The 16,202-nt window shown below is 35.3% G+C and overlaps 1 protein-coding gene across 3 annotated transcripts in view; it reads left to right on the forward strand.

The window, feature by feature from the left end:
• LOC150106811 (nucleoprotein TPR-like) overlaps positions 1 to 16,202 on the forward strand; it is an 826,699-nt gene that overhangs the window by 548,069 nt on the left and 262,428 nt on the right. For all 3 annotated transcript variants that reach the window (XM_090393327.1, XM_090393328.1, XM_090393329.1), the window contains exon 36: positions 4,337 to 4,429. In XM_090393327.1, coding sequence (XP_090249453.1) covers positions 4,337 to 4,429 — 93 coding nt within the window. The remainder of the gene's footprint in view (positions 1 to 4,336; positions 4,430 to 16,202) is intronic.

Genomic DNA, 16,202 nt, shown 5'->3' on the forward strand with positions numbered 1-16,202 from the left:
GTATTCGTTTGTTTGGAACTCATACTTGCATTTTTTTCAAACACGCTACTGTTTTTTATACTTGTTCTGTTAGTACAATTTTAAGTCTCTGTAATTTTTTATATACTTCTTTGAATGTGATACCTGAGGATGTTCATGTAACGAAACTAGTAAACTAGTAGTAACTTTTTTTTTTTTTAAATATATCTTGTCATCTTTTCTCTCGGTAATAGTCATTAAACCTTTTTTATAATATTCCAACCGAGTGAAAACGAATTTTGAAAAAAAAAAATATATATATATATATATATATAATTATTTATTTATTTATTTATTTATTTTTAATAAGTTAGGAAATTTAACGACCTTTTTAGTTATCTTACATTAGCTACTTAATTGACACCTTTTGGAATTGTCAGTTATTGTTTGAATAGCTTTTTACATGTACTGAAGATGCCTTTGATACTTAGGCGAAAATTATACTAATAAAAAAATATTTTACATGAGTTTATTCCAGTATTATAATTTATTTAAATATACAACAGAATATTTACAGAAGAAGAGTTTCCACAGTCTTGGAATAAGTCAATTGCCATTACTATCCTAAAACTAGTCACGAATCCAGCACAGGCTAAAAATATTCATTCAATTGCTTCGTGTAGCTGTCTTTGTAAGTTTTGGAAAAAATGGAAAAAGAAAGGTTTTTCTGGTACTTAGGAAACCACAAACTTCTTTCCAGCATACAATGTGGCTTTTATAGACACTGATCAACCTTTGACCATTTGGTTCGTTTAGAAACATGTATAAGAGACCCTTTCCTGAAACAAGAACATGTGGCTTCAATGATCTTTGACATGAAAAAAAATTATGACACAGCCTGGAGTTATGGCATATTAAAAGACCTGTTGAACCTTTGTCTGAAGGGACACTATCTTGTTTTTATTAAAAACTTTCTATCCGGCCAAGTCTTTGAAGTCTGAATGCAAAGCATGTTATCTTGGCCATATCAAGAAGAGGGAGTTCCTCAAATCTCTTTCATAAGTGTGACTCTCTTTGCTATTAAACTGAAATCAATTACTGAACGGCTTCCTCTCATAGTAGGCAATTCGATGACTTCACTATTTACTGTCACTCCTGTCATATGAAGGGTTATTGAAAGACAACTTCAACAGCAATCGATCGTATCTCTTCATGGGCTCTTTGTCATGGGTTCAGGTTCTACCCAAAGAAAATGTCTGTGTACACCTCTGCCAGAAGTGCATTTTTCACCCTGATCCTGATTTAAGAATGGGGCAAAGTCTTATCACTGTAGCATGTGAGGCCAAATTCTTGGGACGCATTTTTGACAGAAAGCTAACATTCTTTACACACATTCACACTTTACTTCAGGGGAAAAGTGCAAAATTCTATTGAATATATCATGCTCTCTGTCCTGTATGGAATAAGGTGCTGACAGAAGTTCCTTGCTCCACATTTATTGTACACTTATATTTTCTAAGCTTGATTATGGATCCCAGGCTTATAGTTCTTCAAGTGAAATCGCATGCCAGTGGTTGGAACCATCCATCATCAGGGCATCTAAATAGTTACTGGTTCTTTACTACATTATCCATTCAAAGTCTTTATGTTAAATCAAATGAACCCCCCCCCCCCCCCTCTATCATTTACACAAAAACATTTGTCTCTTAATTATTCCCTAAAGATAAAGTCCCTTCCAGATCATCTTACCTGGATTAGTCTCTTATCTCTCTATGTTAAGAGGCTCAACATAGAGAGACCTAGTTGGGTATCCATGTTAATGAGGCTCTGGAAGCATTTGGCATGAACATTGACAGCATTTCCTGCATCAAGCAAAACTGCATTCCTCCATGGCAGGCTTGCAACTTCCTGCAACCTCTCACTATATCAAATACAGAAGTCTTGTGCATCATCATCTGTTTACCTTCAATTGTTCAATACATACAGAGCAGCTTACTTTCATTTCTTGCCTGTCTATACTGATGGTTCAACATCAAAGATCTCTGTAGGCTGTGCCATTGTGTTTCCTAACATTACTATCTCCAGTCATATCCCACTTGCAGTAATTATATACACTAGAGTTGCATGTGAATCATCTTGCACTTGTGCATATAAAAGAAAACTCCTATTAAAAGTGTTAATTTATATAACTCTTTGAATTCTTTACTGGCTATCTCCTGTCTGGTATATAATCCACATTGAGTCCTTGGTGAACTGTTACAACATTTTATACAAAATGAAGACCCTTAATTTTGATGTTCAATTGTGTTGGATTCTGAGCCATATTAAAGTTAGGGAATTGACATTACAGTTGCATCTGCTAGATCATCTCATACTTTTTCTACATATTGTTTGACAGTATGTAGAAAATCAAAGTTAATTGCCCATTGGCAAATTCCTGGCAGGAAGCGCTGACAAACAAATTGCATGAGATTAAGCCCAAAATTAAACATTGCAGTCTGGTCAACATAAGAACAGAAGAGAGGATGTTGTTCTTGCTAGGCTCTGCATAGGTCATGGTCATCTTGCACATTCTTATTTACTGCAAGCTGATGACCTACATATGCGTGAGAAATCCAACACCAGTCTCACCATTATTCATATTCTAGTGGAGTGCTGACATTTCACCCGAGAGAGAGAGGGAAATGACATTTTTACTGGAGCCCTGTACACTCAGAACAGATGTCAGACTTGGACAAATTGACATTTTAAAATTTTTACGAAGAATTAATTTATTTAAGGACATTTGATTATAAATTTGTTTATATGTAGATACTAAACCTTGTACATAAACGTTTTATTTACTCCTTTATCTCTTATAATTATTTATTAATACCTTGTATACATAACTATTTTCTGATACCTTGTATTGATAACTATTTGTTAATATTTTTAATATGCAGATACTTAATGCTTTGTACATACATTTTATCTTATTCATTAATTTATCTCCTTGTAACTATTTATTTATTTATTAATATCCTGTGTACTACTGCATCATGTTTCATAGTGCAGTATAACCTATGCTGTCCTTGCACCATAAAACCTCAAATCAATCAATTAATCAACTAACCTGGCTTTAAATGGGAAAGGCAAACAGTATATTCTGTACACTTCAGATGGCATAGCCTGAAAGTTTATAATAGGCTGATTAATAAAGAAGAATTGAAAGAAAGAAAACAAAAACAACAAATTATTGCCCAATTGCTATAACTAGTTGCTTGTGAAAGTGTTTGGAAAAAATGGTGAATTTTCATCTCTTATTGTTTAGGGACAGTAACAATCTTTTTGCAAGACGCAATCTGGTTTCCAAAAACATCATTCATCACTAAATCATTTAATCCAACTGGAAGCATTCATGTGATATTTTTCTAAAATATGAACACTTAGTATTTTTATTTTTTATTTTTTTGAGGGGGGGGGGGGGCAGGGTGTTGCTCTCCAGTAACCATAAGAGATGATAGTCCACCATATTTTCCAAGGTCTCTCAGAAACAGCTAGTTGAGACAATGACCAACTCGTTTTTGTTTTCTTTACTTTCATTTTTTTGGGGGGGGGGGTGTTTTAAGAAAACAAACAACTATTTGTTTTCTTAAATGCAGCTCTTGCCCTTCTCAGTTCCAGTTTTGTATAAAAATCTTAAATAATAAGAACTGGTGATGTTCTCCTATATAGATGTTCACCTATATTAGATCACTAGCCATATTAGGATGAAGGAAAATATACCCACAAATGCAACAACTAGGTCAGCTCATTCTATAAGATACTACCATCCCAGTTGCAAACATCATAGAATAGAGAGAGAAAGATCTATACCAGATTAAGCCTGAAATTAAACTAGCAATCTAAGTATACACAGGGTTTGCAAGAGGAAGTTGTTCTTGCTTTGCTTCACATAGCTCTAATCATTTTTCTCACTCTGTTGAGAGATGATGGCATTCCTGTATGTGACTTCTCTAGTGCTACATTAACCATTATGCATGTTTTAATTTACTTCCCTCATTTCACCAATGTAGTGATTATTTTAGTGTCTTTAATAATCTTCTTGGATCCAATACACTCTTCAGATTTTATCTTATCCTGGGATATAAGCAGTTTTTTAATTTCTACAGCAATCTAACCTTTATAATTATGTATAGAAGTATATACAGTACATTATGTTTTATTTATTAATTTTACATTATCTCTAACTATATTTTTTCTTTGATATACTTCTGTCTTGACTTATAATTTATACCTAGATTTTACATAATTTTTTAAAATTTTTTTATGTTTGTTAACATTGTCAATTTGTTTTTCTTAATTGATACTAATTTAAAATTATGCCCTGCCCCTCCAGGTCAGAAAGATTCACTTACAAAAGAAAAGGATAATCAAAATAAAGAAATAACTAGCCTTAAACTTGAAATTTCAACATTGAAACAAGAATCAGGTAATGTTATGTTTTTATTTCTCAAGAACTATAAATAATACTGCAGTGTAAGTAGTAAATTCTTCTTCACCAATAGCCTATGTAGTCTGTTGCGGCACTATAAAAAGTGATAGTCCTAACATTCTCTCTCTCTCCAGGTGTTGCTGTCCTGAAATCTCCTTAACAAGGTGCAGAATGAAAAATTAGTCCATTTTCTAATATTATCTGTCCAGGTAATTCTAGGTCACTCCAGTGTTTTTTTACCAAACATCAAGACTCCTAGTACTATTTTAGGTAAACTATCTGGTCCAGCCACAGGAGCTGTTTCTGACATATTTTAGTGATGATATTTTCTTATGTTCTGGCAATGGAGCAGATTTTCCTTCTAGCTTTGTCATTTATTCAGTGTACTATATAATGGTATCTTCAAATGTTTTCTGTAGTACTTCATCTCGAAGGCCAATAATATTTTCTCATATTCCTTTAGCATTGTCCAATTCTCACATCTGTATAGTAAGGTGTGAGAGTATCAAAGGTATCAATGAGATATAGTCTTGTAGTTAGATTTATTTTATTATCTTTCCAAAGTGGCTGTAACCTCTGAAGGGCAATAGTTACTTTAGCAATACATGCTTTAATATCATGTTTAGACTGGCCATCTCTGCTTTGTACACGTCCCTAGTAGGTTAATCTTTCTACTTCCAATTTTTCATCATTAATGGAAATTTTCATAGGCTTATTGCCCGAAGACATTGTTTTTGATTTGTGAGTGTTGATCTTTAATTAATAATCACTAAGCACCTTTGTGGGAGTGTTTCAGAAATGAAGGAAAGAATGTTGTATGGTGACTCGTTAATAAGAAGTGATAGATGGGAGTTTGACTAAATCGTACTTACCGGGTGCGAAAATTAAGGATGTAAGTGAGAGTATTAGAGCGCAAAAGCAGAGGGTGAAAGAAATGATAGTCGTAGCGGGAGCGAATGATTTTAAAGGAGATAAATTTGATATGAGAAAGGATTTGAAGGAATTATTAGAGGTAGTGAAAGAAAATAGTGACAGAGTTAGGATAGTGTGTCTGTTGCCGCGGTATGACAGAGAAGAGTTTAGAAGGAGGGCCATAATCGTGACTTTATGTGCAGGTTATGCAGATGGTGTTGTATGGAGTTTGATGGACGAAAGGATTTGTACAAGATGGATGGCTTAAATTTGAATTGATTTGGTGTGCGAAGACTGGTAAAAGTGTTGCTGAGTGAAGTGAGAGTGGATGTGCAAAATCAGGGAAACTACAACTATTAAGAAAGGGGTGAAGTGGATATGCAGACATCAGTGAGGCAGTTGAGTGTAAGATTGTATATAATGTGCCCGAGCCAGCACGAAGGACAAGAAATCAGATTGGAATAGTTATATAACGCATCAAGATCGGGGTGGGACAAATGGACCTCTGCATTTCATGCATATTAATGCCAGGAGTTTTAGGAACAAGAAGGAAGAATTTTTGACCTTGGTTGGCTCTTTCTGGCCACAGGTTATTGGCATTAGTGAAACATGGCTGACAGAAAATGATATAGTTAGTGGGATAGAATGTGTAGGGTATAGTGTGTTCACGAGGGACAGAGAGAATAAAATGGGGGAGGAATGTTATTGATGATAGCTGATGAACTGCAGCCAAGGAGAATAGAAGTTGTATTGCAGGATAGTGATAAGAGCTCATTAGAGGCTATTTGGTGAGAGATTGAGACTAATGGAACAAAATGTACAGTTGCATGCTGCTATAGACCAGCTGATGGAATAGGTGGTGGAGATAGTATGCATAGACAAATTGATGAAATGAGTGGAAGGAGGGTAATTATTATGAGGGATTTTCAACTATGGTAACATCATTTGGAAGAAGGAGAGGACACAAGTGAGGAAGGAACTGGATTTTATTAAGTTACTAAGGGATAACTATCTGAGACAGCATGTAATGGAAAATACTAGGGGTTCGCGAGTGCTTGACCTAGTAATAGCATCTGAGAATAAATTTGATTGTAATGAATATGACTATGTTGCCACCTATGGGTGAGAGTGATCATAGGGTCTTGACCTGGGAGGTGGCTAAATGTGTGAAATTTTCGATTAAGACTGGGTACATGTGGAATTACCGTGCTAGCAAGTATGACAAGCTTAGGAGATTGCTTGGTTCAGTGCCATGGCATGTAAAACTGCAAGGACTGGATGTTGATAGGGCATGAGAAGTGGTCAAGGAGCATTTGCAGGAGGTTATGGCTGATTGTATACCTAAAGTCTGAATAGTAAATTAAGTAGGGGTTAAATGGATAAAGAACACCATTAAACTTGAGTTGCAAAAAAAAAGAAACAACTGTGGAGGGAATTTAAGAAGAATGGTGACCTGCAGGCCAGAAGGGTAACGAGTGTGGTAAGAAAAGTAAAAGCGGATTATGAAAGGAAATTAGCCATGCAAGCTAAAGAGAATTCCAAACAGTTCTTTCAATATGCTGGAAGCAAAAGAAAAACTGTACATGGCAGAATGATTTTAAGGAATGCCAATGGGAGGGAGGTCACTGAATCAGTCGATATAGTGGAATTACTGAGTGAGCACTTTGCAAGAGTATATCATCCAGGTGGTGACATTGAAGGAATGAAGGAACCATTAGTTTATAGGGGAATTGTGGTGAATGAAGTGGAGGTGAATAGTTTATTACAGAACCTTAATGTGAATACATCTGTGGGATTGGACGGTATACCAGCACAGGTCTTACATGAAGCGACTAAAGAATTGTCAGTGCCCTTGACCTTATTGTTTAATCTGAGTTCTCAGGTCTGGTTTAGTCCCGAAGGTGTGGAAAGAGGGGGAAAATAGTTCCACTGCATAAAGGAGGATCCAAGACTACTGTTGCAAATTACCGTCCAATCAGCATATCAGGAGTCGTTGTCAGGGTCTTGGAGAAAGTAGTCAAGGGAAAAATACAGGAATGGATTGATGAAAATGAGATACTGTATGGGAGACAGCATAGTTTTGTGAAGGGTAGATCATGCCTCAGTAACTTGCTCACGTTTTATAACACAGTGACAGCTGAACTGGATAAGAGTAATGGGTTTACAGTGATACTGCTGGACCTGGCAAAGGCCTTTGACAGGATACCGCATGGAAATCTAATCATTAAACTGGAGCAGATGGGGATGAATATAGGGTTGGTGAGATGGATAGGAGGGTGGTTGATGGAGAGATACCAGAGAGTAGTTTACTTAGGAGTAGAGTCCAAAAGATGGCCTGTGACTAGTGGTGTGTTGCAGGGTTCTGTTCTTGGACGACTACTGTTTAATTTGTTCATTAATGATATAGGAAAGGATCTGAGAGGAACGGTTCTTTTGTTTGCTGATGATGCAAAGTTGGGTAGGGCAATAGTGAATGCAGAAGATGTCAAAATCTTGCAGGACGACTTGAATAGATTGGAGTTCTGGGCTAAGGAGAAAGGATGTCAATTTAATGTGACAAAATGTAGGGTTGTGCATTTTGGGGTGAAAAGATTAGCAGCAGTATACCACATTGGTGGAACTGTACTCCAGGAGATTGATGAGGCCATGGACTTGGGAGTGTTGGTGGATAGGGAGATGAAGTTTAAGGGGCACATTGCAAAAGTGGCTAAATCAGCTCATCAAATCACTTGGATGCTGAAGAATACTTTGACGAGCAGAGATAAGCAAGTTATTTTCCTCTGTATCGCCCCTTGACTACTGTGCCCAGATTTGGTCACCTAGCTTTCTTCTTGATGGGCAGGAAGTGGAAAGGATCTAAAGGCGAGTGACCAAGATGATAGCAGGTCTATGGAATGACCCTTATGAAAACAGGTTGAAGATTTGTGGGTTGCAGAAATTGGTTGATAGGCAGAAAAGGGGAGATATGATTGAGACATTCAAATTGCTGAAGGGTTTCTATAGGATTAATTCAGAGAATATTTTTGAGAACAGGACTGGTGGTGGGAGGACTAGGGGACATCCATGGAATCTGGGCAAGAGCTCTAACACCCTTACTGAGTCTCCTTTGTAAGGGTGTTAGAGCTGGGTTTTTTACTTTTAGAGTGGTGAATGAGTAGAAGAAGAAGAGAGTGGTGAATGAGTGGAATAAGCTGCCAGAGTCTGTTGTGGTTGCTATGACAGTGAATGTCGAATAGTTGTGATGGACATGATGTTTAGGACCTCCCTCGTTGAGTCTAAGGACTCCTTGGAGTCACCCGTAATTATAATAATGTTCATTCTCTGCTAAATAGGTCGGTGTCATTGACAAATCTGAAATATTGATTTTCCTCCCTTTTTCCACCAGCTGTAATTCCAATACCACTGTTTTCCAAGGCTAGGTTTAATATATATTCTAAATATACACAAGTGGCCAAAATTGTGGAAACCTTTTGGAAAAAGTGTATTTTTGAGGTTTGATGGCTCATAACACCACCTTTTTTTGTTGTAATACCATAAAATTATATATCAATGGAAAGATAATTTAATCAAGAATGTAATGCAATAACTTTTATGATGGATTTTTTATTAGAACAGCAGTTATAAAGAAGAAAAATTAAACACACAAAAAATGATATATAAAAATTCTCACAATGTGAGTTAATACTTAGTTGGGTAACCTTTAGTGTTAATTACGGCCTTACAACACCTTCCCACGGAGTGAACCAAGATTTTTAGTTCTGCAACTGTTATAATGTGAAAGCAAGATTGAATTATTACTTCTATTAATTGGGTTTTATTGGTGGGTTGCTTCTGACTAACAAGTTTCTTTAGTCAGCTCCATAGATTTTCAATTGGGTTAAGGTTTGGGCTATTCCCAGGCCATTCCAGCAGTGGAATATGATTATCTTGAAATGACTTTTTGCACACAGCAGCAACATGACATGGAGCTGAATCCTGTTGAAATATAAATGCTTCATTATCTTGGAAAAGATCACGTGCAGAAGGCTTCAGTTTGGGCTCAAGTATTTTATTTATGTATTTTTGGGCATTTATATTCCCATAAACATGCAAATTCTGCCCACACCTTTTGATGTCATACAACCCCAGATCATAACACTAAGTGGGTGTTTTACGGTAGGTGTAATGCAATCAGGATGCAAATCTTCTCCGATTCTTCTCCTTACGTATTTTATGCTATCACTACCAAAAATGGAGATTTTGGTCTCATTACTCCAAATAACACTGTCCCATTGTTCCGCTGTCCAGTTAACATGGGTTTTAGCCCAGTTTAATCTTTTCAACCTTTGTTTGAGATATAAAAATGGCTTTTTTCGTGGAATTCTAGCATTTAGACCAAATTCCTGTAGTTTGTGCCAAACAGTCCTTGCACTCAACTTCACACATTGCACCATTTTATCTTGTATACACCCAGATGATTTTCTTCTGTCACGTAGGCACAGTCTCTCAATTCTTATATCATCACTTGCTGTTGTACACCTTTTCCTGCCTTTACCAGTCTGGTTTTGTAGTGACTGAGTCTCCTTATACCTCTTCAAAAATTTAGTTCAAAAATCACTTCATAGGACTATTTTACATCACTTTCTGGGTGACCAATCAACTCTTTGCACCATTTCTTTAATTTTATTATGTTTTACAACTCACTAAATGAAAGAACACAAAAAAAAACCAACCAACGTGATAGCAATCACATAACACACTGACAAATGTCCTCCTCCTCAGCTCCAACACATGATATCAATAGCTGAATCCTACTGTGACCTTATTGGCTCATAGCCAAAACAAGATGACATCCGATTGGCTCTCTAAACACTCATGCTCATTGGCTACATTTAAATGAAGGATAGCTACGTCACAACCACCTAAGTAAGTTGTTTCTTTTTTCAGGTTATTTGGCTATAACATTTCATAGAATACAGATAATTGAACAAACTTTGTTGCATTACATTCTTGTTTAAATTATCTTTCCAGTGATATATAATTTTATATTATTAAACCAAAAAAAAGTGGTGTTATGAGCCATCAAACCTCAAAAATACACTTTTGCCAAAAGGTTTCCACAATTTTGGCCACAAGTGTAGGTGAAAAAGAATCATTGAAAGTATGCAGCATGACAATCCTTTTTCCTTTAGGAAAATTTTGCTTGGATGACTGTTTAAACTGACATTTCTATAATTGCTACATTTTATACTATTCTAATTTTTTTTTTTTTTTTAGGAATAGGAATTCGAACAGAGGTGCACGATGATTCATTGTCCCACATATCTTGACAGATTTTGAGCAGGGCATCTATAATAGGTTCTTCCTCCTGCTTTTACATGCTTTAATTTCAACGTTAGTTTTGAAGTCATTCCATCTATGCCTGATGATTTTTCCATCTTCCAAGAATTAATTGCTGCTTCTACTTCTCTTAAAATAGGGAAATCTCCTTCATCCAATATCGTTTGTATTATGTCTTCGAGATCTTGATTATTAATCGTACTGTCTTCTGAAAAAAGATTAGCTGAGTAACCATGCCAACACTGCAAGATTTCATCCTTTCTAGTTAAAAGCCTGCCATTTACATGGAACACTAATGGGAGGAGAAGAGGGAGTTTTTTTTCATTCTAAAACTGTCAGACTTAGTTTTCATTCTAAAACTGTAAGAAAAATCAATAAATGTATCAGTAATACAGGTCTCTGCACCTACACCATTAACGAAGAAGAGTGTATGAAGGACTTCTGCAGAAACATTAACTCAGTGATAAAACAAATTCTAAACAACGACTATCTCATTGTCTAAGGATAATGGATGCAAAAATTGGTATAGATACTAGAAGGAATTTTCTCCCTCACTGTAGTGCTATGGTGAAACCAATGACAGAGAATACAAACATTGATTTTGCCATTCAAAATAATTTAACAATTACAAATACTGTATATCTGTATCAAGAAAGTGGACATGGACATCAACTAATGGGTCTGCCCACAATTTATTTGATTACATACTTGTTTGGACAACACATAATGCATCAGTTAACCTTTTTAAGACCAGATCTTTCCCAAGAACCAACATTGACAGTGACAACAACATGGTCATTGCTACATTGAATCTAAAATTAAAAGTACTAAATCGTTATCCCAAAATGATCATTGTGTGCAATTTCAACTGTGGGAATATAAACTGAAGGTAGGCAAAAGTATCTACTTAATGAAAAAGGATAAGTAACATGAACACTGGATATGTTATAATAACATCTTAGAATCTTTCTATAAATGAAATAGCATAGGTAATTGTAAGAAACTGAGATAGCATCTTGAATCAGTGTGTTGTGTAAGAAACTGCATGATGTAGCAGTCAGCACTGCATAGGAAATAGTGTCTGAAGGAAGGTGTATCTGACTGTATTTCCATATTTAAGAGAATGAATTACATGGGAGTTAAATGGATGAATAACACTTTAAAGCAATAACTCTATTTAAAGAAAAAGTTGTGGATGAGAACAACTAATGACAGGTGGTAATAAAACTAGTATTCATCACTGGATGATGTTTATTGCTGTATGTTAAGAAATGTTACATCTAGGTTCTTATAGTGTGTAAAACATTATATGCAAACCTGTAGTACATTTGTCCCATAGGTTGGCTAGGGATTTTTTTATTTATTTTATCAACTTATATATATATATATATATATATATATTCATTAAAAAATACAAAGGAATTTTAAAAGAACATTGAAGAAAATAGGATTGAAAATAAACAGGTTAGTTTTCCTCAAACGTTGTAAGTTCCATGCAGTTTTTCCCAATTTCATCTCTTTTAAAGAAAAGATAACAACGGAACGCGCTTAAGGAATCTATCGTAAAGCTAAGATGGATCTCCTCAGTGAAAGAATTACAGACACAAAACGTGGTTTAGCTCTTTTGTTCAGCACTAAAAGATCTTTAACTCAAAAACTTGAAGAAATTATGGATAATGTTAACTTACATGATTTTATCATTAACAGTGAAGCACAAGCCACATGAATACAAAACAAGAATAAATATACTCTTATCAAGAAATTTAATAATCTAATAAGGACACAAAACAGATCTGGTCATAGTGATGCCCGTATTAATCCTGAAAAGGTTGTAGTGAACAAATCTTCTCATATGTTAACGGATGCAGAAACGAATATTCTTAGCAAAGGTCTCAATTTTATTCCCTCACCAAAATTTATCCCTAAAGAATCTCTTCTTACAAAAATAGAAAAAGCAAGTTCACTCATTCCTAATCATTTGGCGAAACTTCTTCGTATTGAATCGATTTTTATTATAAATAATGCCAAACCTGGCTGAAAGAAAAGCCCTAAAAAATCTAAAACAGAACAGTAACATTATTATTTTACCTGCAGATAAAGGCAACTCAATGTCATCCTCAACTCTGAAGATTACCACAACAAAATGCTTCAATTACTTGAAGATAGTTCAATATATTCAATTCTTCAGGAAGATCCTACAAGAGAATTACAAAACCGTACAAACAACTTGTTAAAGACTGCGAGTGAACTTCCTCGTAATATTCGCCTCTCATTACGCTCTCTACATCCTCTTATCCCATGCATCTATGGAGTTCCAAAAATTCATAAAGAAAACATCCCTCTTCTCCCAATTGTGGAAGGAATTGATTCACCTACATATAAACTTTCAAAATATTTAGCAAAGTACCTCAAGTGTTTCTCCAATAAATCTTCATCTTTCATCAAAAACACCACAGATTTTGTTTCTCATATTAAAGATATTCCCATCGATGATAATGATATTCTAGCTAGTTTTGACATTATATCTTTATTTACTAACGTTCCTACGGACGAGGTACTTACATTACTACAGGACAAATTATCCAAAAAAATGTTCACTTTATTAAAGCATTGCATTCATTCTGGTTACTTCAGATAGAAGGACTCCATTTACCAACAAAAACAAGGCCTGGCAATGGGCAACCCTTTGTCCCCAGTGCTTGCTAACATCTTCCTTGAAGACTTTGAAAAGAAAGCCATATCTTCCTTCTCATTTAAACCAAAAGTTTGGAAAAGATATGTTGATGATATATTCATTATTTGGAATCAATGGCACACAGCTCTCACAGATTTTCTTCGTCATCTAAACATCCAACATCCTAATATAAAATTTACTGCTGATATAGAAAATAATAACTCTTTACCTTTTTTGGATGTTATGCTTACACGATGCTCTGAAAGATTAAAAATCTCTATGTACAGAAAACCTACGCATACCAATAGATAACTGCATAATCTTTCTCATCATTTTCCACCACAAAAACTTGGAATTATATCTACCTTAGGACACAGAGCACGTTCTCTCTTAAATGAACAAGATGAACTACAAAAAGAAATGAATCACCTCACTCTTATTTTTAAACAAAATGGATACTCTGAAAAAACAATTAAGAAATTTCTTCTGAACCCTCCTAAGCAGTGCACAACAGAGACTATTAATTTTAAAGGTAGCATCTCCATTCCATACATTAGCACAGTCTCTAAGAAAATAGCTAAAGTCCTTAAAAAATATAATATCAGGACCTTCTTCACGACACTTCCAAAAATCCGCTCTCTAATCAGCCATCCAAAACCTACTCATCACAACCTTAAGTACCCTGGAGTATATAAATTGTGGTGTGATTGCAATATCCCATACTTTGGTCAAACTAACAAATCTATTGAACAACGCATAGAAGAGCATAAGAGAGACATCTCATACAAAAGATCTCATGCAACTGCGTTATCCAGTCATGTTCTTTTTTCAAATAATCCTAATGATGACCAACAAAGCCACTCTGTATATGCTGGAATAGATCAGAAAATATTTTTCGCTGTGAAGATGAGTTTGAAAGGAAAATCGTAGAATCAAGGGAAATCCTACTGAACCCGGTCCACTTAAATAATAATTTAAGTTATAACATCCCAGATAGCCATGCTGCAGTTATTCAATATTGGCGTTCACGTGAACTTGCACGCACAATTGCAACAAACAATGGCACGCCAGTTGGAACAACTTGAAAAATACAACGTTTTTATGTATCGATTATGTGAGGCAATTTGTACCTGTAATTTACAGTTTGTTTAAATAATTCAATGTTTATTAGTATTCCTTTCCTTTATAAATACCTGAAGAAGGCTGCTATATGCCGAAACTAGTAGTATTTATCATTAAAATCTTTATATGTTATCTCGGTCTTGGAGTCATTAAATCTATTTTTTTCAAATATATATTCATATTTATATATACTGACTATAACAGAGACTAGAATAACAATTAAATTTATTCAAAACGCAACATGTTTCATCGGGTTGTCCGACTTCTTCAGGCGTGGGAACATAGAAAGCAAGTAAACACTATAAGAAACATCGTATCACTATAAAACGACTATTACAAAATCAGTTAGCTTTGAACTGTAGCTACAGTCCATGTTGAACTTCTATTGTTAAGTAGCTGCGTGCATCTGATTTCACGCGTGTGCCAATATCGGATAGCAGAGCTGAAAGAGTCCGGTAGATTTTAGCTGAGGTTATTATTTATGTGATGAGGGTCCATAACAATTTCCTCAGACTCGACTATGCGTCGCTCCATCTCGTCACGGCATGTATGGAGGATTGAGGTTGTTGTCCAGTTTATCTCATATTGATGGCCTTCATCATTTGTGTTTACTGAAAATAGTACATGGCTTGACAGGGCACTTGCTCTAGTTCTTTTTTTAGACAATGTCTCTCTGATGTTCTTCTAGAAGTAGGAGGATGGATTTTTCAGTTTGTCCATAGTATTGTTCCCGCAGTCACACATGATTTTGTACACTCCTGGGAATTGTAGATGGTTGTGAGCTTGTTTGTATTTGCAATATATATATATATATATATATATTTTTTTTTTTTTATGAAAAAAATTGAATGACTAGAACCGAGATTTAATTAGAATGGTTTTAATATAAACACACTACTAGTTTCGGCCTGTAACAGCCTTCTTCAGGTGACATTATAAAAGAAAAAACACTAAACATTGAGGGTTAAAAGACTATGAACAACATAGACAGTCTTTATACATAATTAGCATTAAAACGTTGACATTAACGTTTTAATGCTAATTATGTATAAAGACTGTCTATGTTGTTCATAGTCTTTTAACCCTCAATGTTTAGTGTTTTTTCTTTTATAATGTCACCTGAAGAAGGCTGTTACAGGCCGAAACTAGTAGTGTGTTTATATTAAAACCATTCTAATTAAATCTCGGTTCTAGTCATTCAATTTTTTTCATAAAACTATGTATGTTAACCGAGTCAATGATCATTCTGTTATATATATATATATATTGTGCCCCCCCCCCCCCCCCCCCCCAGTTCCGGACTGGTAGGCCTGTTCTGCTTGAATTCTAATGACTCGAACTTTTGATAACTCGAAAGAGGGGACCCCCCCCCCCCCACCCCAAGTTCCAGACTGATGCGCCGGTTCACCTTAAATTTCAAAGACTCGAAAGGGGGGGGGGGGTTGCCCTACGGTGCCCAATCCCCCTGAGTTCCGGACTGGTAGGCCTACTCTCCTTGAATTCTGAAGACTAGACACTCAGGGTAGCCCTGAGTTTCGAAATGTTTCAAAAAACGTTACAAAAAAAGATATCATTTTATATTATAGAGTAGATAAAGTATATTTTTTTTTTGTGTGTCATCATCATCATCATCAAATTCCTGCCATGTAATCATTATTAATTTCCTATCTACATTTTCCTCCAAATCAGTCTCTTACTTGCCAACACTCCAATATTATCAGCTCTTATATTTCTATCGTCTAA

Source organism: Typopeltis vanoorti, chromosome 5 (assembly GCF_054136105.1).
Source record: "Typopeltis vanoorti isolate ZY-2024b chromosome 5, IOZ_Tvanoo_1.0, whole genome shotgun sequence".
Lineage (NCBI taxonomy): Eukaryota > Metazoa > Arthropoda > Arachnida > Uropygi > Thelyphonidae > Typopeltis > Typopeltis vanoorti.